Source organism: Balaenoptera borealis, assembly GCF_965194805.1.
Source record: "Balaenoptera borealis genome assembly, chromosome: 4".
Classification (NCBI taxonomy): domain Eukaryota; kingdom Metazoa; phylum Chordata; class Mammalia; order Artiodactyla; family Balaenopteridae; genus Balaenoptera; species Balaenoptera borealis.
Window position 1 is genome coordinate 79,391,305 of NC_138861.1, and position 24,708 is coordinate 79,416,012.

The 24,708-nt window shown below is 34.2% G+C and overlaps 1 protein-coding gene across 7 annotated transcripts in view; it reads left to right on the forward strand.

Moving 5' to 3' along the window:
- Positions 1–24,708, forward strand: part of NFXL1 (nuclear transcription factor, X-box binding like 1) — a 57,048-nt gene that overhangs the window by 16,511 nt on the left and 15,829 nt on the right. For all 7 annotated transcript variants that reach the window (XM_082390500.1, XM_082390503.1, XM_082390502.1 and 4 more), the window contains exons 10-18: positions 566–690; positions 1,322–1,444; positions 4,899–4,989; positions 12,237–12,357; positions 12,588–12,747; positions 13,478–13,569; positions 19,457–19,478; positions 20,296–20,436; positions 23,082–23,248. In XM_082390500.1, coding sequence (XP_082246626.1) covers positions 566–690; positions 1,322–1,444; positions 4,899–4,989; positions 12,237–12,357; positions 12,588–12,747; positions 13,478–13,569; positions 19,457–19,478; positions 20,296–20,436; positions 23,082–23,248 — 1,042 coding nt within the window. The remainder of the gene's footprint in view (positions 1–565; positions 691–1,321; positions 1,445–4,898; positions 4,990–12,236; positions 12,358–12,587; positions 12,748–13,477; positions 13,570–19,456; positions 19,479–20,295; positions 20,437–23,081; positions 23,249–24,708) is intronic.

Consider the following 24,708-nt stretch of genomic DNA (forward strand, 5'->3'; position numbering starts at 1 on the left):
GTGTATTAGATTATAGGTGAATTTAGTTTGGGCTACTGTGAGATAAAGGCATAGAAGGGTTACAGTTCGAGTTCACTTTCTTGACTCAGCACCAATACCAGCACACATATTTATAAGATTATTGCAAACACTTGTTATAATATGTTTATGTTAAAGGTCAGTTTCATAGTTTTTAAGTCTAGATCTTTTTTTTTTTTCTCCATCCTATGAGGTTGTTTAGAGCAAATTTTTTTTATCGTTCTATATATTGTAGAATTCTTCATAGTGGTTTACATGGGCTTACTCATTTCTTTAGAAAAGTATTTCTGAAGTAGTTAGCTCATAAAAATATGCTTCTTGAGAATGGTAACTTGTCAGGTATCGAATTCTGTTTAAAAAGCATAAACTTTACAAATATAGGGGTTATTTTCTTTAAAGTTAACTTTCCAATAAATATGTAGATGCAAAAGTTCATAGTCTGAAAGACCTGTCATTCTCTAGGAATCCAAAAGTACATGGCACATTATTAGTACTTTATAATAATGTATGTTATTTTTAATATTGATTTTTTTTTGTCTGCTTCTAGAGTTTTCTTTGCCTTGTACAGAAGATGTACCAACTTGTGGAGACAGTTGTGACAAAGTACTTGAATGTGGAATCCACAGATGTTCACAGCGTTGTCACCGAGGTCCTTGCGAAACATGTAGACAAGTTAGTCATGTCCTGTAATGATTACTTTTAACAGCTATCTGTCATAATATGTCAAGTGGGATTGTTTTGTAATTGTTTTCCTAAACATCTGTGTCATGATCTAATATTTATGATGAAACAGGAGAGTATGCCAGCAATTAAATCTGAAATTACCTTTTTTTTGTTTTGCTTGGTAAAAGTTTGAATGTTGTCATTTTTATAGACTAGTGTGGGGTTGTTTATTCTCAGAAGATATTCAAAACAATGATGAATTAGGCCTAGGGATGATAGGGAAAAAAATGCCTAGATGTCATTCTGGTTTTGACATACTACTAGATAATACAGTTTTTTTGTTTTACTGAAACTAGATGTGTAGATGTTATGGTGTAACTAGATATAAGGGATTTTAACATGTGATGTTGTTTTACTATTTAATATCAAATTTTTACTAAATTTAATAATGGAAATTCTGTGAAGTCTTTTTGGAACAAACAAATGTCTTAGGAAATTCTCCTTTATTTTTTTAAAAGTGTTTCTTACAAAACACTCTTAAACTTTTCTCTTTCATTTTTTAGTAATTATAGAGATTGCAGTGTGAAAAAAATCATGTCAACAAAAGTCAATTTTAATAGCATTTATTTGATTCTTCCAGGAAGTGGAGAAGCATTGTCGTTGTGGAAAGCATACAAAACGAATGCCGTGTCATAAACCATATCTTTGTGAAACTAAGTGTGTTAAGATGCGGGACTGTCAGAAGCATCAGTGTAGGAGAAAGGTAATAAGCTTGGAAAACTGATTTTAAAATTCTCTTGGATTTTTCCTCTTTGGGACCATGATAAGTGCCATCTTGACTTGTTCCTCAAATACTTAGGCATATTCTTTGCTTTCCATATGAAATATTAATAACTATTCTACATTATTGTTTGTATTAGTGGGAAATCTTACCAAGGTTTTTAAATAACAAGGGTCTCTTTATGTCCTATGCATAATTCCTTCTACTTGGTTCTTCGGCTGTTTCTGTTCCCTGACTTTATTTATTTATTTATTTTTAAAATAAAATTATTTATTTATTTACTTATTGGCTGCATTGGGTCTTTGTTGCTGCGCGCGGGCTCTCTCTAGTTGCGGCGACCGGGGGCTACTCTTTGTCGCGGTGTGTGGGCTTCTCATTGTGGTGGCTTCTCACTGTTGCAGAGCATAGGCTCTAGGCACACGGGCTGCAGTAGTTGTGGCACGCAGGCTCAGTAGTTGTGGCTCGTGGGCTCTAGGACGCAGGCTCAGTAGTTGTGGCACACGGGCTTAGTTGCTCCGCAGCATGTGGGATCTTCCCAGACCAGGGCTCGAACCTGTGTCGCCTGCATTGGCAGGTGGATTCTTAACCACTGCACCACCAGGGAAGTCCCTGTTCCCTGACTTTAAAACATCATAGCAGTGTTAGTGGTAGTTTGTTTGGCATGGTAGAGGCTTAACTTCTGCTGTTCAGATCTTATTTATAGAATCTTGGTTCAGTATAAGGTCAACTGGAGAATTTTATTGAGTCTGTTGATTTGAAGTTTTTTTGAGTACCTTTTATTACTGTGAATTATCCCTCTATCTCTGGTAAGATACCTTGTTCTTAAATCTATTAAATATAGTGATTTCAACTTTGTTTTGCTTAGTGTTCATACAGTATATATTTTCCATTCTTTTACTTTCAACTTATTCAAATCTTTATATTTGAAGTGGATTTGTTATAGACAGCAATTAGATAATTGTTTTATTTAGATAATTATTTTGTTTTAAATCTTTATCATTTAATTTGGGTGTAGATCATTTACATTTATTGTGATCTTTAATAAAATGGTTGGATTTAAGTCTGTCATTTTGCTATTTATTTTCTATTTTTTCATCTGTTCTTTGTTTCTTTTCCCTCTTTTGTGTCTTCTGTTTGAGTGTTGTCTTTCAATAATTCCATTTTACCTCCTTTATTCTATTCTCACACATTTTATACCCATGTATTTTATAAACCTCAAATATGTTGTTTTCATTTTTGCTTTAAACAGGTATCTTTTAAAGAGTGTGAAAAAGTAAATAGTCTTTTATATTTATCATCAAACTCATGATTTTTGGTGCTTTTCATCCTTTTATATAGATTCAGGTTTCTATCTGATTTCATTTTCTTTTGTCTGAAGGACTTCCTTTAACATTTCTTGTAGTGCTCGTCATGAATTCTTTCAACTTTTGTAAACTGTCTTTAGCCTTTGTTTGTGAAAAATATTTTTACTGTAGAATTTTAGTTTGACAATTTTTTTCCCATTCTTTAAACATGTTGCTCCACTGTCTCTGTTATCTTTGTTCCTCTGTATGTAATGTATCTTTTTTCTTTGGCTATTTTTAAAGATTTTTCTCTTTATCATTAGTTTTCAGTAATTTATTTGTGATGTTCCTTTGTATAGCTTTCTTCATGTTTCTTTAGTACAATTTTTGTTGAGCTTCTTGTATGTCTTTATAGTTTTCATCATATTTGTGAAATTTTCAATCTTTATTTCTTCAAGTATTTCCCCCACCCATTGCCTTCTGAGACTTCAGTGACAGGTATGTCATGCTGCTTGAAGTCCCATAGGTCACTGATGCTCCAGTTATTATTTAGTCCTTTTAATTTTCATATTTAATGTTAGCTTATATTGTTTGTCTTCAAGTTCTCTAATTTTCTTCTGCATTGTCTAATCCCCTGTGTTTCTTCCTCTCAGACAGTATTTTTTCATCTCTGAGACTTGGAGTTGTGACTTTTTCTATATCTTCCATGTCTGTCCTTTTCATGCTCATGCTCTCTTCTGTCTTCTTGAATATAAGTGAATAGGATGTACTTCAAATACCTATTTTAATGTCCTTGTCTACTAATTCTGTCATCTGTCATTTCTGGGTCTATTTTTGTTGATTGAGTTTTCTTTTCCTTTTGGGTTATTCTTTACTGCTAGGTGACTTTTGATTGGTTTCCAGACATTATAAACTTTATGCTTTGTGCTACCACTTCTCCACAAATTCTAACCACACTTGCCTCTCTGAACTATGAATTTTGTCTCCTCAACTTGGTGAGACCACTGGACTCTGCTTGTGATCTTTCTCCTTGTGTCCAGGTCTAAGCTTGTGCTATCATAGGACTCACCTTGTTTGTTTCTGTTCTCATAGGGGTTTCTGTCCTGTGCTGCCTAATTGTCTAATGTCTAAAAACTGCTGTTTCAAATATTTTGTATGATTTTCTAGTTGTTTAAGGCAGGAGAGTAAATCTGGTCATTATTACTCATCATGGTGAGAAACAAACATCTAAAGGCAGGAGATTAAATCTGGTCATTATTACTCATCATGGTGAGAAACAAACATCTAAAGGCTTATTCACCTTGTGGACCACATAACCTTCTTTTTTCCCACTGCCACTGGGAAAGTGATAGGCACATAGTATTACTTGGTAAATATTTGCTTAATTGAATGAACTATTTTAACTTTTAATTGCTTTTCAATAATGTGTATTTTGTTTTGAGCTATTTTTATATACTGAAACTTGTTCTTAAGTAGGTTACAAACCCAAGTTTCTTTAAGACAATTGTAGTCTGTATTTCCTTTCCAAAGTTTGTCAAGGAGTTAGAATGGCAAGATGGAACTTTAAGTAGTTGCCTTGTGTTCATGAATGAAAATTGGGACAGGTCATAGACAGCTATATTTCTCACAGATTGGAAATCAGGGAGTAACAAAACAGCACTAGAAGCAATTAGCCTATCTCTGCTTCTTTCCTTTAGTTAGTCTCTGATTCTTTGGTTTGAAAATAACTGCCAAACTGATGTATATATTGAATGGGTTTTATTGTAATTAAATTTTTAAAATAGCCAGATTATTTGCCTGAATTGACTATACGGTTTGACCAGATCCATTCCTGTGGTTAATGTTGTCAATTTCTATGTAGATAAGTAGAAGAGAAACTATCTTATGGAACTATTTTAAGTCATAGAATAATTAACTAAAGGGCAAGAAAATTTAGCTTGAATTCACTAAATTAGGTCATTGTCTATTTAAACTTATAAGTTCTTAGTACAACGTGTTCTACAGAAGAATGTTGATATTCTTGAATACTTTTATTCTTATAGTGAAAAGAACTATCTTTTGATTTCCCTAAGTTCTGTGAATAACTAGTAATGACATTCATATTACGTACGGTTTTCAAATTACCTGTTCTTTATGTATTGCTTTCCCTTCAGTGTTGCCCTGGAAACTGTCCACCTTGTGATCAAAACTGTGGACGGACTTTAGGATGTAGAAACCATAAGTGTCCATCTGTCTGCCATAGAGGTAAAATTTAACAACAGCTGTAATTTAATGTTTATATTTACATAGTGCTTTCTCGTTGATAGAGAGCTTTCACATTTATTATCTTACTCTTAGCAATCTTGAGAAGTTAGAGCAGTTGCCACTATCTTTATTTTATGGATGAGGAAATTTAAGCTGAAGAGGATCCAGTGATTTACTTAGGGAAATATCTAGTAAGGCATTATAGCCAAGATTTGAACCCACACCTTTTGAATATAAACTTCTGTTCTTTCTATAATACCATGTTGTTTCCTTACTTCTACCCAACCTTCCCCACATAGTTTTTAAGTTAATTAATAGGTTTTTCAGTACTATTTTGAATTTTAGACATTGATATGAAATTAAGTCTAGTAAAGGATTAGATATATTCTGTCCAGTGGTTCTTGAAATTTTTGGTCTCAAGGACCTTTTATACTCTTTTTGGACCCAAAGACCTTTAGTTAATGTGGATTTTATCTATTGATATTTATTGTATTTGAAGTTAAATTAAAATATAATAATATTTATTATTTTATTGAAAAATAGTACCATAGTACCCATTACATCTTAATACAGTAACTTTTTTGTGAAAAGTAGCTACTTTCTAAAAAAAAATTTAGTGAGAAGAATGATACTGTTTTACATTTTTGCAAATGTCTTTAATGTCTAGCTTAATAGAAGATAGCTGGATTCACATATCTGCTTCTGCATTCAATCTGTTGTGATAATCCCTTGTCATATAGCTTCTGGAAAATTCTAATCTATGTATATAAGTTCTTGAAGACCACCTGAAAGGGTCTCAGGGGTGCCTAAGCTATTAGAGATTGAAAACTGAGTTAACTTTACTCATTTGGAGTATGTTGGTATGAAATGGAATCTACTGAAAGATAGTATAAAGTAGTGGAAAGAGCATGGGTTTAAATTAAGAGGTCCTGAGTCAAAAGTGAACTTAGTATTGGGTTGGCTAAAAAGTTTGTTTGGGTGTTTCCATATCTATGGAAAAACCTGAACGAATTTGGCCAACCCAATAACAGCTTTATGACCTGTGACAAACTACTGTTTTTTGTTGCCTTCCTTTGGGATTAGGTGGATACTAGATATCTCCCTTAATGTCTTAATCCTTTCAGGAATCTTGGAAGGTATTAGTGTTGTTTTGTATAAGGAGGAAGCAGGCAAAGAGACTGTTGGCCCAAGGTCATAGAACTAGTTGCAGGGTCAGGATGTGAACCCAAACTTTAATAATATTTCCATTATACCATATTGCCTCCCCATTAGGAAAAATGGCAGATATGTTAACCCCATACGCATTTCCCTGCGGATGTTCTCTGATTTGTTAGTGTCTTTATTTTTATTTATTTATTTTTTTAACATCTTTATTGGAGTATAATTGCTTTACAATGGTGTGTTTGTTTCTGCTGTATAACAAAGTGAATCAGCCATACATATACATATATTCCCATTTCTCCTCCCTCTTGCATCTCCCTCCTACCCTCCCTATCCCACCCCTCTAGGTGGACACAAAACACCGAGCTGATCTCCCTGTGCCAGGCAGCTGCTTCCCACTAGCTGTCTAATTTACATTTGGTAGTGTATATATGTCCATGCCACTCTCTCACTTCGTCTGAGCTTACCCTTCCCCTTCCCCATGTCCTCAAGTCCATTCTCTATGTCTGCGTCTTTATTCCTGTCCTGCCCCTAGGTTCTTTAGAACCATTTTTTTTAAGATTCCATATATATGTGTTAGCATACGGTATTTGTTTTTCTCTTTCTGACTTACTTCACTGTGTATGACAGTCTCTAGGTCCATCCACCTCACTGCAAATAGCTCAACTTTGTTTCTTTTTATGGCTGAATAATATTCCATTGTATATATGTGCCACATCTTCTTTATCCATTCATCTGTTGATGGATACTTAGGTTGCTTCCATGTCCTGGCTCTTGTAAATAGTGCTGCAATGAACACTGTGGTACATGACTCTTTGAATTATGGTTTTCTCAGGGTATATGCCCAGTAGTGGGATTGCTGGGTCGTATGGTAGTTCTATTTTTAGTTTTTTAAGGAACCTCCATACTGTTCTCCATAGTGGCTGTATCAATTTACATTCCCATCCACAGTTCCCACCCAAGAGGGTTCCCTTTTCTCCACACCCTCTCCAGCATTTATTGTTTGTAGATTTTTTCATGATGGCCATTCTGACTGGTGTGAGGTGATACCTCATTGTAGTTTTGATTTGCATTTCTCTAATGATTAGTGATGTTGAGCATCCTTTCATGTGTTTGTTGGCAATCTGTATATCTTCTTTGGAGAAATGTCTATTTAGGCCATATGTGCCAGACCCACAGCCAGCATCGTTCTCAATGGTGAAAAACTGAAACCATGTCCACTAAGATCAGGAGCAAAACAAGGTTGCCCACTCTCACCACTATTATTCAACATAGTTTTGGAAGTTTTAGCCACAGCAATAAGAGAAGAAAAAGAAATAAAATGAATCCAAATCAGAAAAGAAGAAGTAAAACTGTCACTGTTTGCAGATGACATGATACTATACATAGAGAATCCTAAAGATGCTACCAGAAAACTACCAGAGCTAATCAATGAATTTGGTAAAGTAGCAGGATACAAAATTAATGCACAGAAATCTCTTGCATTCCTATAGACTGATGATGAAAAATCTGAAAGGGAAATTAAGGAAACACTCCCATTTACTGTTGCAAGAAAAAAGAATAAAATACCTAGGACTAAACCTACCTAAGGAGACAAAAGACCTGTATGCAGAAAACCGTAAGACACTGATGAAAGAAACTAATGATATAAATGGAGAGATATACCATGTTCTTGGATTGGAAGAATCAACATTGTGAAAATGACTATACTACCCAAAGCAATCTACAGATTCAGTGCAATCCCTATCAAACTACCAATGGCATTTTTCACAGAACTACAACAAAAAATTTCACAATTTGTATGGCAACACAAAAGACCCCAAATAGCCAAAGCAATCTTGAGAAAGAAAAACAGAGCTGGAGGAATCAGGCTCCCTGACTTCAGACTATATTACAAAGCTACAGTAATCAAGACAGTATGGTACTGGAACAAAAACAGAAATATAGATTAATGGAACAGGATAGAAAGCCCAGGGATAAACCCACACACATATGGTCACCTTATTTTTATCAAGGAAGCAAGAATATACAATGGAGAAAAGACAGCCTCTTCAATAAGTGGTTCTGGGAAAACTGGACAGCTACGTGTAAAAGAATGAAATTAGAACACTCCCTAACACCATACACAAAAATTAACTCAAAATGGATTAAAGACTTAAATGGAAGGCCAGACACTATAAAACTCTTAGAGGAAAACATAGGCAGAACACTATGACATAAATCACAGCAAGATCCTTTTTGACCCACCTCCTAGAGAAATAGAAATAAACCAAAAGTAAACAGGACCTAATGAAACTTAAAAGCTTTTGCACAGCAAAGGAAACCATAAACAAGATGAAAAGACAACCCTCAGAATGGGAGAAAATACTTGCAAAGGAAGCAACTGAGAAAGGATTAATCTCCAAAATATACAAGCAGCTCATGCAGCTCAATATCAAAAAAACAAACAACCCAATCCAAAAATGTCAGTGTCTTTAAACTGTAAAGTTTAGAACTAGCTTTTTGGTTCTCATGTAAAAGGATTTTATTTCCTTTTGTAGTCATATCACTGACCCATTAAATTTGAATTTCATTAACATTCTAAAGTTAGTCATTAATTCATTCAATAAGTATTTTTGAGTGTCTACTAAGTACCAGGCACCGGAATTACGAGTGAACAATTTTGACAAAGTACCTGCTTTTATGGAGCTTATTTTTTTATTCTTCCTCAATTAGAATACAAGTAAATAATCAAATTAATATAGAATATCAGATAGTGACAAGTATAGAAAGAAAATTAGAGTAAAATTAAAATTGTGATAATTGGGATGGTATCTACTGTTTTATATAGTGTGGTCAGAGTAGGACTCTGAAAGGATGACATGTGTGGGGAATCCTGAGAGAAGTAGGCATCAAGCCCTGGGGAAATGGGGATGGGGTAGTTTGATTACAGAGGCCTTGAGACAGGAACATTTGAAGGAGGACTGAAGTGGTTGCTCAGGGGGACACATGTTAGGAGATGAGGTCAGAGAGATGGTGGGATAAATGATTGCTGGGGAAAGGAGAATATGTATAGGGCCTTGGAGGCCACTGTTAAAACATAGCCTTCACTTTAAGTTGAAAACCTGACGTTGTATGACCATTAAAGAAATTGAATCAGTAGTTTAGAATTTTCTCACCAAGAAAACACCAGGCCTAGTTGATTTTTACACATGATTTTTAACAAATGAACATTAAGGTATGTACACGTTTAATCTCTTTGTGAACTATTTGATAGTGTATGTAAAAAAGGAATGTGTTCCAGCTCATTATATCATCTTTCAAAGAAAGTAAGAGACAATTACAGGCCAATCTAACTCATGAACATGTTTGTAAAATATTAAAGTTTTTGCCACTCAAATCCAGCTATCTGGTACTACAGTATTAGCTATCCAAAACCTTAATCTATCATAACCAAGTTGGGTTTATTGCAGTAATGTATGGTTGGTTTAAGATTAGTAAATCTAATAACATGTTTCCATCACATTAACAGATTAAGGGAGAAATGAGATCATTTTAGTAAATGTCTGAAAAACAGTTGATAAAATTCAGCATCCATATATGATGAAAACTTAACTAGAAATGGAAGAGAGTGTCCTTAACCTGATATAGAGTATCTGCAAAAAGGGTAGAGCAAACATCATACTTAGTGGAGAAATGTTGAAAGCATATCCCCCTTTTGTATTATTTTGAAGCAAATCCCATAAATACTTCAATATGCATCTCTGAAAGATGGATTCTTAACCTGAAAATAGTTAATCTGTTTCTTAATATCAGCAAGTATCTGGTGTTCACATATCTTGTTGTCTCATAAATGCCTTCATTTTTTACTTCAGTTTGTATGACTCAGAAACCTTAATAAGATTGACATTGCAGTTGGTTGATGTCTCTGAAGTCTATGAATCTGTAATTTCCCTCTTTTTCTATAATTTTCCATCTTTTTATATATTTTCCTTTGTCACTTGTTTAAGAAACTAGGTTGCTTTATTTAGTTTCACAGAGTCTGGATTTTGCAGATTGCATCTCCGTGGTATTATTGGACATTTTCCTCTGTATTTTCTATAAACTGTTAGTGGAACTAGAGGTTTGATCAGATCCAGGTTCAATTATTATTAATTATTTTTTGGCAGAATGTTTATTTTTTAAAAAAGAAACATATTAGCCCCTAAAAAAAATTTACCTTAATGGAAAGTGTATGAAGATACCTTTGTGCAACTCTTACCATTTGTTTAATACTCAGTTACATAAGATACATAGAATCATTATTTTATGTCATTTTCTATTATTCTAGATACCTTCATAATCAAAGTTGTACTGTAACTCATAGGGAGAGGGTGCTATCTGCATGTTTGCGCTGTGAATATATGAAATCTTGACTTATAGTTCTTTTAAGCTTAAGGCCTTCTATGGTTATGGTTCTAGAATTACTGGACTTTTGACCCACTAGTCACTGTATTTATACTCTGTATGCTCCTTTTTCATTTAAAAAATATTATCACTGAAGTTACTTGAATTTAATGTCATGTTGTACAGGTGTCTGTAATGAGTTCATTAGGAAAACAACCCCTTATTGTTCTCAAGATTTAATTTTAAAAAAGGTAAAGTGATGCTGTAGTTTAGGGTGGCAAAAAGGTTATGTTTGATAAGTTTCTCTTTGATTGCTGAAGGTGAATGAAAATTATCATTGTTAAGTATGGAAATTAATATAATGTGCTGAGTAAGAACTGACATAAATGTCACTGTTAATTTTTTTAAAAATGTGACATCAAATTTTCTTTTGGAAAGATCAAAATAATGTTTGATCATGTGAGTCAGGATAACTTGGCTTGCATTACCATCAAGATAATACTTTACTGGATTATACTTATCAAAACACTGAAGTATAAATTTGGTAATTTGTATAATACACATGTGTTTTTTCCCTGTGGTGCTTTTTACTTTATTTCTTTTTCTGTGGTCATTATTTGAATCAAAATTCTTAACCTCTTTTTGTTTTAGGGAACTGTTTTGAATTAATAGAGGCTTTAACCAGACTATTTTTCATCATCAATCTGTTTTTTATCAGGTTAATTGCTATTCAGTATTTTGCTTGGTCCTGACACCTAGGCAGCAATTTCTTGAGATACTTAACTTCCTAGTTGAAGACTCTTTATTCCTTTCTTATTATTTCATTTCTAATGGGGTAGCCTATTCGGAAAACTGGAGTGGGAAGAAAGCCCTTAGGATGGTGTCAAAGCCTTGGGGAGAACTTTATAGCCTGTCTAAAAAGATTTCTTTTCAATTGGTCTTTGTGTATTTCTACCCATAACAAAAGAAGGTAAAAAGCTGAAACCCTAAAAATGTTTCCTTTTGAAATGTTTAGAAGAGAAGTATTTGGAATTATAGCCTAAAATGAGATTTTAGAGTCTTTTGCAAAGCACGAGTAATGGAAAATTAACTGTACTTGTTAATAACCTTATGAGAGAAGTCACTCTTATTGGAGAATTTATCTAAAAATAATGTACTTGAATAGATGTATGTATGAAACTAAGCCAAAAAGATTATTGCTAACATTAGATTTTCCAAAGACTTAGCTCCATTTTGCTGGTGTAGTTTTGAATGAGTAATGTGTTAAATTTGTTATTTAGAACAGAACTTTTAGCAAATTTTAAAGAAAATTCTAAAACTTTTTATTGAAGTACCGGTGTAGATATAGAAAAGTATACAAATTGCAGGTGTACAGCTTGATGACTTTTTATAAACTGAACATAACCATATAACCAGAACTCAGATTATTAAACGGATCATTACCAGCATTTCCCAAACTTTTTGTGTCCTTTGTAATCATCATCCTGATTTTGAACAGCATAGATTAGTTTTTCCTGTTTATTTTATATAAATGGAATCATATACTGTATATTCTTGGTGTCTGATTTTGTTTGCTCAATGTTATATGTGTGAGGTTCATTCATTTATTCTCATCCTAGAGTATCCCATTGTGTGAATATACTAAACTTATTGATTCTACTAGTGATGGGAATTTGGGTAGTTAAGGAAATTTCTCTTTAAGTTTCAGACTTTTTTTTCAGGTAGCTGTTATCCCTGCCCAGAAACTGTAGATGTGAAGTGCAATTGTGGTAATACAAAGGTGACAGTACCCTGTGGCCGAGAACGTACCACAAGACCCCCCAAGTGCAAAGAGCAGTGCAGGTTAGTACAAAGCTCTGTACAGACTTACATCTGGTGTCTTACAGATTTAAATTCATACAGATTTTTAATTTTGTTAGTACTTTCAATTTTGCTTTAATGTTCTAAAATATTAATATTCACAGTATGCCCATTCTGTATGGAATCAGAAGATATATAAATAGATAATTGCACTTTAGATATAATTGTTCAATGATCAAAAGTAATTTTAAAAATTGTACTTTATGATTTAGTCGACCACCAACTTGCCATCATACAAGTCAAGAAAAACATCGCTGTCACTTTGGCTCTTGTCCTCCATGTCATCAACCTTGCCGAAAGGTTTTGGAGAAATGTGGTCACTTGTGTCCTGCTCCATGTCATGATCAAGCATTAATAAAGCAAACTGGCAGGGTAAGGGAACAGTACTATTAAGACATAATGCATTGCTGTGGGTCATATTTTCTTAATTTTACTTAGTCATTTCAGCAAACAATGATTAAGTACTTATTGGGTATTAAACACTGTGATAGGAGCTGGGGTATAAGGTAAATAATACTTGGTTTTTGTCTTAAGAAATACACAATACAGAAAAGGAGAAAAACCAATAAACAAATGTTTGCAAGTACAGTGTGATAGTCATGTTATAATCATCATACAGATGAGTTTGTCAGTCTTCTTTCATATATTGTGGTTTAGGGTTATAAATATCTCCTGGTTTCCTCAAAGATTCATTCACATATTCAGTGAATATTTATTGAATTCTTACTATGTGTTAAGCATTCTTCTAGGTGCTGGGGAGACAACAGTGAACAAAATAATGGAGATTAAATTCTATTGGTGGAATATGGATTTTACAATTCTGTGTTTTATTCTTTTGGAGTGAAGGAGTCTATACTGCCTTTGTTCTGTCATTTAAAAACTGGAATCTGGCTCAATTTTTAATATAAACGTGTTAGAGGGGAACAGTCTGATAGAATTTAAGGATGGAATAAAATATTTCAATAAGCACAATTTGTTGAGTACTTGAAAAAATTTCAACCGGCTTGAGCAGAGGATTCGTGGAACTGTTTTCTTAGATCCTTAAATCGGCTATATGATTTAACCCCTCTGACTTAAAAATTGTTATTTATTTTACTTGTAGCACCAGCCTTCAGGCCCTTGGGAACAGCCTTCTGAACCAGCATTTATTCAGACTGCATTGCCTTGTCCTCCATGTCAAGTGCCTATTCCTATGTAAGTATTAGAATTTTAGCTTTTAAAAAAAATCTTTTGACATAGTTCAAAGTGTATCTTGAGAAACTTCTCCCCTTTTTCTTTCTTCAGTTCATCATTATTTCAGGCCTAGCCTATAAAGTAGTCTCTCTTTCTGTTTCATTCTTTTCCAAATACATTTTGCATACTGCTTAAAACCCTCCTCTAGGTATCTTTTTTGAGTCATTTTCCCCAGCTAGAGTTTGATGGGTCAGTATAGCTACTCCTACTCTCTTTTGGTTACTGTTTGCATGGATAAATGGACAGATTCTTAGAAACACACAAACTACTGAAACTGAATGAAGAAGAAGTAGAAAATCTGAATATGCCTAGTAAAAAGACTGAATTAGTAACCAAAAACTTACCACAAAGAAAACCTCAGGACCAGTGACTTCACTGGTGAATTCTACCAAACATTTAAAGAATTAACACCAGTGCTTCACTAAGCAGGGACATTTCCTGACTCATTCAGTGAGGCTACTATTTCCCTGATAATAAACCAGAAAAAGACATCACAGGAAAACTGCAGACCAATATCCCTTTTGAATATAGATGCAAAAATTCTTAACCAGTTACTAGCAAACTGAATCCGGCAACATGTAAAAAGATTTATACATCATGACCAAGTAGGGTATATCCCAGAAATATGAACTTGAATCAACATCAATCATTGATTCAAATAAGTCACTGTTAATACTTTATCAGTAGAATAAAGGACAGTTGATAGATGCAGAAAAACATTTGACAAAATCTGACATGCTTTCTTGAACACTCAACAATCTTGGGATAAAAGAGAACTTCTTCAACCTGATGAAGAGCATCTATGAAAACCCACAGTTAACATCACACCTTTATACTCCAATAAAGATGTTAAAAAAAAAAAAAAATCACACTTAATGGTGAAAGATTTAAAGCTTTCCCCCTTAAGATCAGGAATAAGACTAGGATGTCTATTCTGCCACTTCTATTCAATACTATGTTAGAGGTGCTAGCTAGAGCAATTAGACTAGAAAATGAAGAAGTAAAACTATTTGTATTTTCAGACGACATGATCATGTATATAGAAAATCCTAAGGAATCTTCACAAAAGTTATTAGAGATATTAAATAAATTCAGTAAGTTTATAGGAAACACGATGAATATACAAAAGTCACTTTTATTTCTATACACTGACAGTGAACAATCTGAAAATTGAATTAAGGAAACAGTTCCATTTGCAGTAACATTAAGAAGAACAAACGTTTTGTTTATTTAACAAATTTAATAAAAGAAATCCAAGATTTGTACACTGAGAACTATAAAACATTGTTGTAAGAAATTAAAGAACACCAAAGACTGTAGTACTGGCATTCAGATAGACATAAAGATCAAGAGAATAGAACTGACAGTCCAGAAATAAATCCATACATTTATGGTCAATTAATTTTTGACAAGAGTGTCAGAATAATTAAATGGGAGAAAGAATGCTTTTCTCAACAAATGGTATTGGGACAACTGGATATTCACATGGAAAAAAATGAACTCAGACCCCTACCTCACAACATATATAAATAGTAACTCAAAATTGATCAGAGGCCTAAAAGTAAGAACTAAAACTATTAAACTCTTAGAAGAAAACAGGTGTAAATCTTTGTGTCCTTGGATTAGGCATTGGTTTATTAGATATGACACCTAAAGCATAAGCAACAAGAGAAAAGATAAATAAATTGGACTTTATGAAAATTGTCAGAGGACATTATCAAGAAACTGCTTTAAGGACACTATCAAAAAATTGAAAAGATAACCCACAGAATGGGAGAAAATGTTTGTAAATCATATATCTTTTTTTTAATATTACTTACTAATTAGTAATATTATTTACTTAGTCTATACCTATGTAAATCATATATCTTTTATATTATCCAGAATATATAAAGAATTCTTAGACTGAGAGACCAAAAGACAAATAATCCAATTTAAAAATGGTCAAAGGCTTAGAATAGATATTTCTCCAGAGAAGATCTACAAATGGCTAGTAAACACGTGAAAAGATGCTCAATATCATTAATTAGAAAAATGTAAATCAAAACCACCAAGAGATACCATTTTACATCCACTAGGAAGGCTAAAATAAAAAAGACATATGATGTGTTGGTGAAGATATGGAGAAATTGGAACCATTATACATTGCTGTTGGGAATGTAAAGTGGTGTAGCTACTTTGGAAAACAGTTTGGTAGTTTCTCAGGAGACTAAACATAGAGTTACTATATGACCCAGCAATTTTACTCTTAGGACTATACCCAAGAGAACTGAAAATATAGATTCATAAAAACTTGTACATGAATGTCCATAGCAACATTATTATTAATAGCCCAAAAAGTGAAAACAGTTTTTTATCAACTGATGAATGGATAAACAAAATGTGGTATAGCCATACAATGGTATATTATTCAGCTATAAAAATCCATGAATTACCGACACATTTACATATTACGTGGATGAACCTTGAAAACAGTATTCTAAGTGAAAGAAGCCAGACACAAAAGGCCGCATGCTATTTGATTCTATTTATATGAAATGTCCAGAGTAGGCAAATCCACAGAGACAGAAGGTAGAGTAGTGGTTGCAGGGGCTGGGGATAGGAGACCATGGGGAGTGACTGCTAATAGTTTCAGGGTTTCTCTTTGGGTTATGAAAATATTCTAGAATTAAGTAGTGGCGATGGTTACACAACCTTGTGAATATACTAAACTCCTCTGAATTGTACTCTTTAAAAGTATACATTTTATGGTATGTGAATTTCATCTCAGTTTTTAAAAGGAGAAAAACATGTAGGAAGATCCTTCTAATTCTGATATGATTTTTCAGTGACATGTCTAACAAAATTATTATTGTAAAGGATATATTAAAAAATATTACTTGTCATATGAACTCTCCAGTTAATATAATTTCTTATTAGAGGACAGTGTTCCTGTTTTCTTGCCCTCTTGTTTTAAAAATAACATTATGTTTAATAATAATTTGGCCATGTGATAAAAGAATTCTGAACATGTGCATATAACACATATAATATGTGCTGTTATCATTTAGGGTGCCTTTTGTTTCAAGTAACAAAAACCCTAAATAAAAAGTGACATTGTAACATTTATGCCTTGCACAGTTAGACTGGAGGTAGAACTGCTGCTTCATGGTTGGTTAGTCTGGTTGATTCAGTGATTTATGGTCAAGGGCCCAGATTCTGTCTTTACATTTTATCCTCAGTGTGTCCTCTTTGCTCTCAGGCTACTTGCCCTTCTGATAAACTTCCCATCCAGTTAGTGAAGTTTCCAAAGGGAGAAATGGACACTGTTTAAGCCTTCAGTCATCATTTTCTTCTTTATTTAAGAACTGAGGAAACCTTTCCCAGAAGCCCCATAGTTAAAACTCTTTTCACATTTCACTGGCCAGAATAGGATCACAAGACAATTTCTAAACCAGTCCCTTGAAAGGGAAATGAAATATTTGTTTTGTTTCTTTAAATAGACTGGTTTTTTTAGGTGATTTTTTAGGTTTGCAGGAAAATTTCACAGAAAATACAAGGAGTTCCCATATGGTCCTGCCACACACACACACAGTTTCCCTTAATATCTTACATTAGTGTGGAATTGTACTCTTTAAAGTATAAACTTTATGGTATGTGAATTTTATCTCAGTTTAAAAACCAAAAACATATGTATAAAGATCCTTCTAACTCTGATATAATGATTTTTCAGTGGCATGTATAACAAAATTATTATTATGAAGTATATGTTGAAAAATATTATTTGTCACATAAACTGTCCAGGTAATATAATTTCTTTCTTAGAGTAGAATTTTTTACAGTTGAGGAACTGATATCGATACATTATTATTAACTAAAATCTATAGTTTACCTTGGTAAAGGTTTACTTTTTTGGTTGTACGGTCCATGAGTTTTGATAAATGCATAATCTCATGTATCCACCATTACAGTACCATACAGAACAGTTTCACTGCCCTAACAACGTCCTGTTCATCCCTCACCTCCCCAGCCCTCAAGCCTCTAGAAACTGTTGGTCTTTTTACTCTCTCTATAGTTCTGCCTTTTTCAAAATGTCCTATAGTTGGAATCCCACAGTATATAGGCTTTTTAGCATATTGCACTTGATAATATGCATTTAGGTTTCCTCCATGTCTTTTTACAGCTTGATAGCTCATTTCTTTTTATTGCTGAGTAATATTCTATTGTATGTATATACCACAGTTTGCTTATTCATTCACCTATTGAAGGACATTTTGGTTGTTTCCAAGTTTTAGCAATTATGAAGAAAGCTGCTATGAACGTTCATGTTCACAGAACATGTGTCCATGTTATTGTGTGGACATATGTTTTCAACTCATTTGGGTAAATATTTAGGAGTGCTATTTCTGGATCATGTGGTAAGTCTGTGTTTACCTATATAAGACACTGCCAGACTAACACAGTGGCTGTACCATTTTGCATTCTCACCAGCAATGAATGAGAGTTCCTGTTTCTCTACATCTTTGCCAGCAAATGCTCTTGTCAGTGTTTTAGATTTTAGCCATTCTAATAGGTGTGTAGTGGTATCTCGTTTTAATTGGCAGTTCTGTAATGGCATATGATGTTGAGCATCTTTTCATATGCTTATTTGCCATTTGTTGTATATCCTCTTTGGTGAGGTGTCTGTTCTCTGCTCAAATCTTGCCCATTCTTTAATTGGCTGTTTAATTTCTTATTATTGAGTTTTTAAGAGTTCTTTTATATTTTGGATGCAAGTTCTTTACCAGATATGTGTTTTCCAAATATTTTCTCCCAGTCTGTGGCTTGTCTTTTCATTTAAGTGTTTTCATTTAACTCGTTTTTATTTAAGTGTTTTTGGCAGAGCAGATGTTTTTGGTTTAATGAAGTCCAACTTAACCATTTTTCTTTCATGGATTGTGTTGTATTTAAAAAGTCATCGCCAAACTCGAGGCCACCTAGATTTTCTCCTATGTTTTATAGTCTTGCATTTCACATTTAGGTCTGTGATCCATTTTGAATTAACTGCTGTGAAATGTATAAAGTCTGTTTGTATTTTTTTCCATGTGGATGTTCCTTTGTTCCAGCACCAACCGTTTGTTGAAAAGACTACCCTTTCTCCGTTTGATCGCCTTTCTCCTTTGTCAAAGATCAATTGGCTATGTTTGTGTGGGTCTATTTCTGGGCTCTCTGTTTTGTTCCATTGATCTATTTGTCTGTTCTTTCACCAATACTATACTGTCTTGATCACTGTAGCTTTATAGTAAGGCTTGAAGTTGGGTAGTGTCAATCCTCTGCCTTTGTTCTTCAGTACTGTGTTGGCTATCCTGGGTTTTTTGTCTTTCCATATAGACCTTAGAATCAGTTTGTTGATATCCACAAAATAACTTGCTGGGATTTTGATTGGAATTGTGTTGAATCTAGATGAAGTTGGGAAGAAGTGACATTTTAACAGCATTGCACCTTTCTATAGATGAACATGAAATATCTCTCCATGTATTTAGATCTTCTTTGATTTCTTTCATCAGTGTTTTGTAGTTTTCTTCATATAGATCTTGTATTTATTTTGTTAGATTTATATCTGAGTATTTCATTTTTGTGTGTGCTAGTATAAATGGTGGTGTGTTTTTAATTTCAAATTCCAGTTGTTCATTGCTGGTATTGTAGGAAAACAATTGGCTTTTGTATATTAACTTTGTATCCTGCAACCTTTCTGTAATCACTTATTATTTCCATATGTGCTTATTTTTTATTCTTAACAGAAAAACCAGTAGAGTTAGCATCTTTGCTTTAAAAATATTCTTTTTGAAGACTGTATAATGTTTCATTTCATTTTATTTTTTTCTTGCAGGGAATGTCTTGGGAAGCATGAGGTGAGTTACAGGCACAAACTTTAAGTAAAGCTTGTAATCTGTGTACCTCTTCTGTATGATGGTTGTTAGAAATAGCAAAGTCAATGTATTGTCTTTTTAGTGCTCTAAAGAGTACAAGAGTTTGTCTACTAATTTTTAAAATACACAGTGCTTTTATTTGAGATTTAGCCTATGTATATGCATTCACTGCAGAATCATTACATTGAATTTCCCTTTTAGGAATAGAATGTTTTGCTCCTTGGCATTCATTCTTTGGGTGTTTTTGGATAGGTTACTTTGATTTTAGACAATGATGATGACAACAATGACAGTGACGACAATGCTAATTCTTTTTTTTTTTTTTAAGTCTTATTTATTTATTTATTTATTTTTATTTATGGCTGTGTTGGGTCTTCGTTTCTGTGCGAGGGCTTTCTCTAGTTGTGGCAAGTGGGGGCCGCTCTTCATCGTGGTGCGCAGGCCTCTCACTATCGCGGCCTCTCTTGTTGCGGAGCACAGGCTCCAGACGCGCAGGCTCAGTAATTGTGGCTCACGGGCCTAGTTGCTCCGCGGCACGTGGGATCTTCCCAGACCAGGGCTCGAACCCGTGTTCCCTGCATTGGCAGGCAGATTCTCGACCACCGCGCCACCAGGGAAGCCCCGGTTACTTTGATTTTTATAATAACAATTATTAATGAAAATGTATTAGATGAAACTTGTTCTCAAATGATAACAGAGTCATTTTTGAAACATGCTTCCAATAGGTTGTGTGTGTGTGTGTGTGTGTGTGTGTGTGTGTGTCTGTGTTGCTGATTTTCCTTTTTTCTTAAATTTTAAGGTGAGCCCACTACCATGCCACACTGTAGGACCCTACTCTTGTAGGAGAGTTTGTGGACGAACCTTAGATTGTCAGAATCATACATGTATGAAAGAGTGCCACAAAGTAACTGAAATTGATTCCTGCACTGACAAAAACAAGGTAATGTCCTTGGGTTGAATGTATACATGCTTACAGTATGCTTGAAACATTTTTTTCAGTAATTTTGCCATAAATATTTTCCATTTTGCTCTAACTTCTCTTTCCTTTTTCTTGCCCTCATCCCTTCTCCTTCCTTGCCTTTCCTCAGACAACCAACTTTAACAACTTGGTGTATATCTCTCTGTGTCTTTGTGCTAGTTCATAATAATATGCCTTTTAATTTGGTACTGTTTACATGCTATACCTGGGTTAACACATACGGTTTGATTTTATGATAAAAGTACAGAAATTTTGTCTCTTTTTAGATAGTAAGTAGCAGTATCACCTCTACTGCTATCCATTTATATCTCTGAATTTAGTCTGGAGCATTTGCTCTCAGCTGTTTTTTAAACGTAATACATGAGGTAGATGTTCACAATTTTAATAAATTCTCAATCTTTTGTTGGAAGTAAACACCATCACAGATATGGGGTATGTATAAGTTATGTGAAATTTACTAAAAGCATTTTACAAGCATATGAGAAATCAACCATTCAAAGATGTCTAAAAATTGCCATTTCACAAGGAAAAACAAATGTAGCTAATCAAATTTTAAATAATATTAAATTTTATTTTTAAAATAATTAATGTTTTTTCCTAGGTTTCCATTCTGTAGGGAATCATAATAATATTAGCAAGTGTGATTAATGAGGAATAAGCCAAAGATTTTAAGCTTCATTTTATTATTAAGTAACATTACATTTACAAGTGTTTAAATTATTACTATGAATTGTGTTATTGAAAATTTCACTTGCGTTATTAGATATTTTGGTCTTTGATTTGGTAATTGTAATGCATGACAACATAAATGTCTATAGTATCATTCTTCCTCACGTGCAGATATATATGTAAATCGTATTGCTTATAATTTCTTCACTGAGTCATGCCTTGATCCTCAATAAAAATGTTCTCATGATAAAATGAAAAAGATATTGGAATTATAAAATCAAACTAACATAATGATTCAAAACCACTTTAACTAGTTAGAGAATAGCTGCTGTATGGCTTTCCTCCATTAGACTTCCAGAATATCAGATGAATCAGAAAAAACTCATTTTAAGAAGTGATATGACATGTTTGGGGAATTACCTTGGATTATCCCAACATGGCTTCCTAGGCAGTCAGTGCCTGTGGTAAAATACGGGTGATAAGTTATGTGCAATTCTTCTCAATTTAGCTACAAGTCCACCCTATCTCCCACTCAGGGAAGGCTACTGCAGTGTAAGTGAGTGGAAATTATATTATTTTGGAGGATAACTTTGCAATCATTCTAATTTATGTATTAAAGGTTAAATAATTCAGAAACTTTAAAAATTAATTCCTTACTGTAACATCTCAATTGAGACCCACTGGAGAAAGGCTCTTAATAGGTCTCTCTTGACCCAAATGCCTTTGGAATTTTTAATGCAGTTTCTACCTTGAGGTATAGCACAGAGCCTGTAACACAGCAGGTATTCAATAAGTGTTTACTGAATTGACTGAAATCAAAGCTCTTTTGCGTCTTACCTCTGCTCTGGTCTCTTTCCTTCCCTTGGCTTACTCTCAGATCTCAGTTCAGTCAATGCTATTCTTACGTGGGATGGCTCTGGTTGATACCATTAGCAGCAAATATAACCCTAATTCATTGATTGAAAGAAGAATGAGGATATTTTCTCTTTGAGGAAAGTCTGTCATCAAAAACAAATAAAAAAGAAAACATGTATACGTACATAATCACACATACATAGATATACACATGCATTTCTTCTATATTATGTATGTTACAGACCCTTGCCACTCAGAGTGTTCTCTGCAGACCAGTGGCACTGGCATCACCTGGAATCTTGTTAAAAAGGCAAAATCTCAGGCCCTGCCTCAGCATTTTAACAAGATTCCCAAGTGATTTTTTTTTAAATTTGGTTATGAAAGGGAGATAATTAATTTTCTTTTTTATATTAATTAATTAATTTAATTTTGGCTGCACTGGGTCTTCGTTGCTGCGCGCAGTCTTTCTCTAGTTGTGGCGAGCGGGGGCTACTCTTCGTTGCGGTGCACGGGCTTCTCATTGCGGTGGTTTCTCTTGTTGCGGAGCACGGGCTCTAGGTGCATGGGCTTCAGTAGTTGTGGCGCACGGGCTTAGTTGCTCTGCGGCATGTGGCATCTTCCCGGACCAGGGCTCAAACCCGCGTCCCCTGCATTGGTAGGCGGATTCTTAACCACTGCGCCACCAGGGAAGCACGGGTGTTGCTTTTTTAGTTAGGTGATGATCGTGCTTCTTGGGTGGAAAATGTTTTTACTCTGTTTTTTTTTTCTGCCACTGACTAAGAAGTAATTAACATTTTAATAGGGATGCTTCATGTACTCACAAGTCCATTTTAAAGGTGAGGCAGTTTGATCAAATGAGGTTTGTAGACATAAAAATCTTTGTGAATAATGGTCCTATTGACGATCTTGCTGTTATTCATTTTGAATATTTTTAAAAGAGTGAAAGCATGGTACCATTTTATTAACTGTATTTCTAAGAGCTACAGAAGTACTTTCTTTTAATGGGATATATAAATTTTATAACATATATAGAAATGTTAGACTTCTGTATTTAGATGAGTTATTTCCTTGGTACTTATCAGGCTGGCCCAGAATGCCTTCAGTGTGAAGAAGGGTGCTCTAAATCACGGCCACCAGGTTGTCCTCATCCGTGTGTTTTGCCATGTCACCCTGGAGAGTGTCCTCCCTGTGTTCAGATGCTTAGAGTAAAATGTCACTGCAAGATCACAAGTCTTTATGTGGAATGTAGGTAAGTGGACTGAAGAAATATTCTTGTTTTACTAAAATCATTTTAACTGGTATATTTTCATAATTCAGAATCCTTAATAGAATACTTTAAGGAATATTTTTCAGTGTGGTCCTTAGGGGCTGGAGACCTAGATTTTCCAGTAGAGATCTGGAAGAAAGAAATATAGACTATTTCATCTTCTAGATACTTTACCTTGATTTCAACCAAGACAGTTCTGCTTTTTTCCACTTGGGGATTCTGTATAAGATTTTGTTCGGAAAAAATTTGCTTTAAAAAAAAAACAGGAGAAGCACTCCTATAGCAGATTGTTCAAATAACAGTGTCAGCTAGAGTTTTGTTGGATCAAAAGTTGACTTGCACATAGTTACTGAGGCACAATTTTTAAATCATAGATTTAAAAGGTAGCTTTTGTTTATTACAAATGTTGCTGTTATGGCATTTATCATACTAGGGTATGACCTCTATGTTTTCCTTACTTAAAAATGAAATTTTTTGCTTGTGGATTATGTAGAAGGAAAAAAAAATTACATTTTTTTCTGTTTAATCATGATCTAATGTAATTAACCTAACTTGTTCAGCTCCATTTCACTTAAGTCTATAAAGTGGGTTTTTTGTAAGTATATTTTACTCAGATTAAATTTTTTTTATATATAAATTTTTAAAATTTATTTATTTTTGGTTGCGTTGGGTCTTTGTTGCTGCGCATGGGCTTTCTCTAGTTGCGGCGAGCGGGGGCTGCTCTTCATTGCTGTGCATGGGCTTCTCATTGCAGTGGCTTCTCTTGTTGCGGAGCACGGGTCTCTAGGTGCACGTTGTGGCTCTTGGGCTCTAGAGTGCAGGCTCAGTAGTTGTGGCTCACAGGCTTAGTTGCTCCACGGCAGGTGGAATCTTCCCAGACCAGGGCTCGAACCCACGCCCCCTGCACTGGCAGGCAGATTCTTAACCACTGTGCCACCAGGGAAGCCCTCAGATTAAATTTGAGAATATGAGTTTATGTCTGATTTTTTGAGCATAAATACTTGCAGAAAAATGCCTGTTAATATTATCTTAAATTTGTTTTTGTCACTTATACTCTGGACTCATGCTTTAAATTGGAAAGTCAAATTTTATTCTTTTTAAATATTAAAATTATTTTGTTGAAATTTTAAAAAATTATAATTTTTAGTTTTATAAGTTTTGTAGGGCGAGTTAAGAGGACAGTTTTGCTTTATTAATGGGTGATGACTGATGAGAAGAGGTTGTTTTCTTTTGTTTGTTTTGTTTTGTTTTGTTTGGCCGTGTCCCTCGGCATGAGGGATCTTAGTTCCCTGACCAGGAATTGAACCCGTGCCCCCTGCAGTGGAAGCACGGGAGTCTTAACCATTGGTACACGAGGGAAGTCCCAAGACGTTGTTTTCTTTGGTCTTCCAGGGTCCTAAATTTCCCCCTCTTGCTTCTTTTTCCCTTTGTCATGTCATCTC